Genomic DNA, 1,908 nt, shown 5'->3' on the forward strand with positions numbered 1-1,908 from the left:
ATAGTCTTCAAGCAATTATCAGGACCATAATTTCAAGCATACATGAGAAAAAATTCCTTAGGATTTTCTTCCTTATTTTCGAGTTAGTTTTTGTTAATATTTTCTTAAATTGTTATTTTGAACAAAGCTCTTCTATTTTTAATACATTTTAGACTGTACACTAAGACACAAGGATCATTAATTTTTTTTCTCTTAAATTCTTACATTGATAAAGTTATAATGATAAATAAAATAGAAACAATATACATTCTTAATAAACTTCAAATTTTATTCATATAAATTCCTTCTAACACAAGGTGTGAAAGAGGAAAATTGAAAGAGTACAAGCAAGACCAAGGAGACACAAAAGTAATCAACAAGGTGTTTAGAACTAAAACAACAACAACATCCAACAAAATAAAAACACGGGAAAAAAAGAAAAAAATTACATAGTAGAAAACTAAAATAAGAGACAAACTTCACACTCCCATGAAGCTTTAGTAGCATCCTTTGAACTTCAAAAGCTTAGACATCATGACCATAAAATAACATTATAATTTATTAAAAATACACATCCTCATTGTGACAACCACTATAAGGAGTATCACAATCTTTATACTCTAGTTCAACACTCGCTGTCAAGCAAAGTCTTATTTCAAATAAATAATCTGTATCATTAATCCGCTTGCATCGAAGTTGTGGCATAAATAAAATATGTGTGTGTATTGCATTGAGAATAATTTCTTTAGGAAACGTTCCGCCCGGATTAATATCATTCTCTATAAGGATGTCTTTTATACTATTTCGATGGTAAACATTTAATGTCTCTTCAAAGTAAGGAACAAATTCGAACAACTCAACCGAACAAGTCCCGTGACCATTCCACTGGTCAACCCATAGTTGAATGTTCGCTTCTGTTTGGTTATCATTTTCAAATAATGCTGGCCAATCTTCATTAAGTTCTTCCATTAGTGGCTCAAGCTGGCAAAAGAAAAAAACATTACTTTTTTTATAACATAGTAAAATAAATTAAAATATTCACAAATATAACAAATAAAGTATAACTTACGTCATTAACATCTATAATTTTTTCATCGCAATCTTGTATCAGAGTGTCTTTTTTACTTGGCCACAACCCGTGAATGACAAACTTTAGTGGCTCTGGAGAGACACATTTGTTATTTTTAATCTTGCAATATGTTGGTGGCCATGTCTGTGATAACACGAAATGGTCAAATGAAAGAGGTGGTGGTGGTGGAGGTGGTGATGGAGGAGGTGGTGATGGTGATGGAGAAGGTGGTGGTGGTGGTGGTGATGGAGGAGGTGGTGGTGGTGATGGAGGTGGAGGTGGTGGAGATCTTATCCTAGGTGGTGGTGGTGGTGGAGATCTTATTCTAGGTGGTGGTGGTGGTGGAGATCTTATCCTAGGTGGTGGTGGTGGTGGAGATCTTATTCTTGGTGGTGGTGGTGGGGGGGATCTTCTCCTAGGTGGTGGTGGTGGAGATCTTCTCCTTGGTGGTGGAGATCTTCTCTTACTTTCTTCGAGAGGTTCATATGAAGAATATGGTTTGGATATTTGATGGTATATGTGAAAAGGTGGGAGGAATAATGTTGGTGATTGTGGAAGTGTAGTGGTAAGTGGTTGATCATCAGAATATCCAACATAAAACAAAGTGTGAATCAAAATGAATGGTATTATTGAAATCATGGCGGCCGCAATTGATTTTTTCAAGATGAGTTTGAAATCTCCATATTCCCTTTTTATAGGTGAAAAACTTTCTCCAATACGTATTTTTAATTTTTTAGAAAAATAAATATTTTCACTTGTTATTTATTATAATATAGACTTAGTTACAGTTTTGATCTCCTTATTTTATGCGATTCACGATATTGATTCCGCTATTTTAAATTTAAATAATTTTGATCCCC

The 1,908-nt window shown here is 33.9% G+C and overlaps 1 protein-coding gene across 1 annotated transcript; it reads right to left on the reverse strand.

The window, feature by feature from the left end:
• Positions 1-300: 300 nt before the first annotated feature.
• LOC127100816 (ribonuclease S-2) lies at positions 301-1,708 on the reverse strand. The gene is made up of 2 exons (XM_051038100.1): positions 1,049-1,708; positions 301-960 (listed from the first exon to the last, which is right to left on the reverse strand). Exons 1-2 carry the CDS (start codon positions 1,685-1,687, stop codon positions 541-543), a joined length of 1,059 nt encoding a protein of 352 aa, XP_050894057.1. The 5' UTR covers positions 1,688-1,708; the 3' UTR covers positions 301-540.
• Positions 1,709-1,908: the final 200 nt, after the last annotated feature.

This window comes from Lathyrus oleraceus, chromosome 7 (assembly GCF_024323335.1).
Source record: "Lathyrus oleraceus cultivar Zhongwan6 chromosome 7, CAAS_Psat_ZW6_1.0, whole genome shotgun sequence".
NCBI classification, from domain to species: domain Eukaryota; kingdom Viridiplantae; phylum Streptophyta; class Magnoliopsida; order Fabales; family Fabaceae; genus Lathyrus; species Lathyrus oleraceus.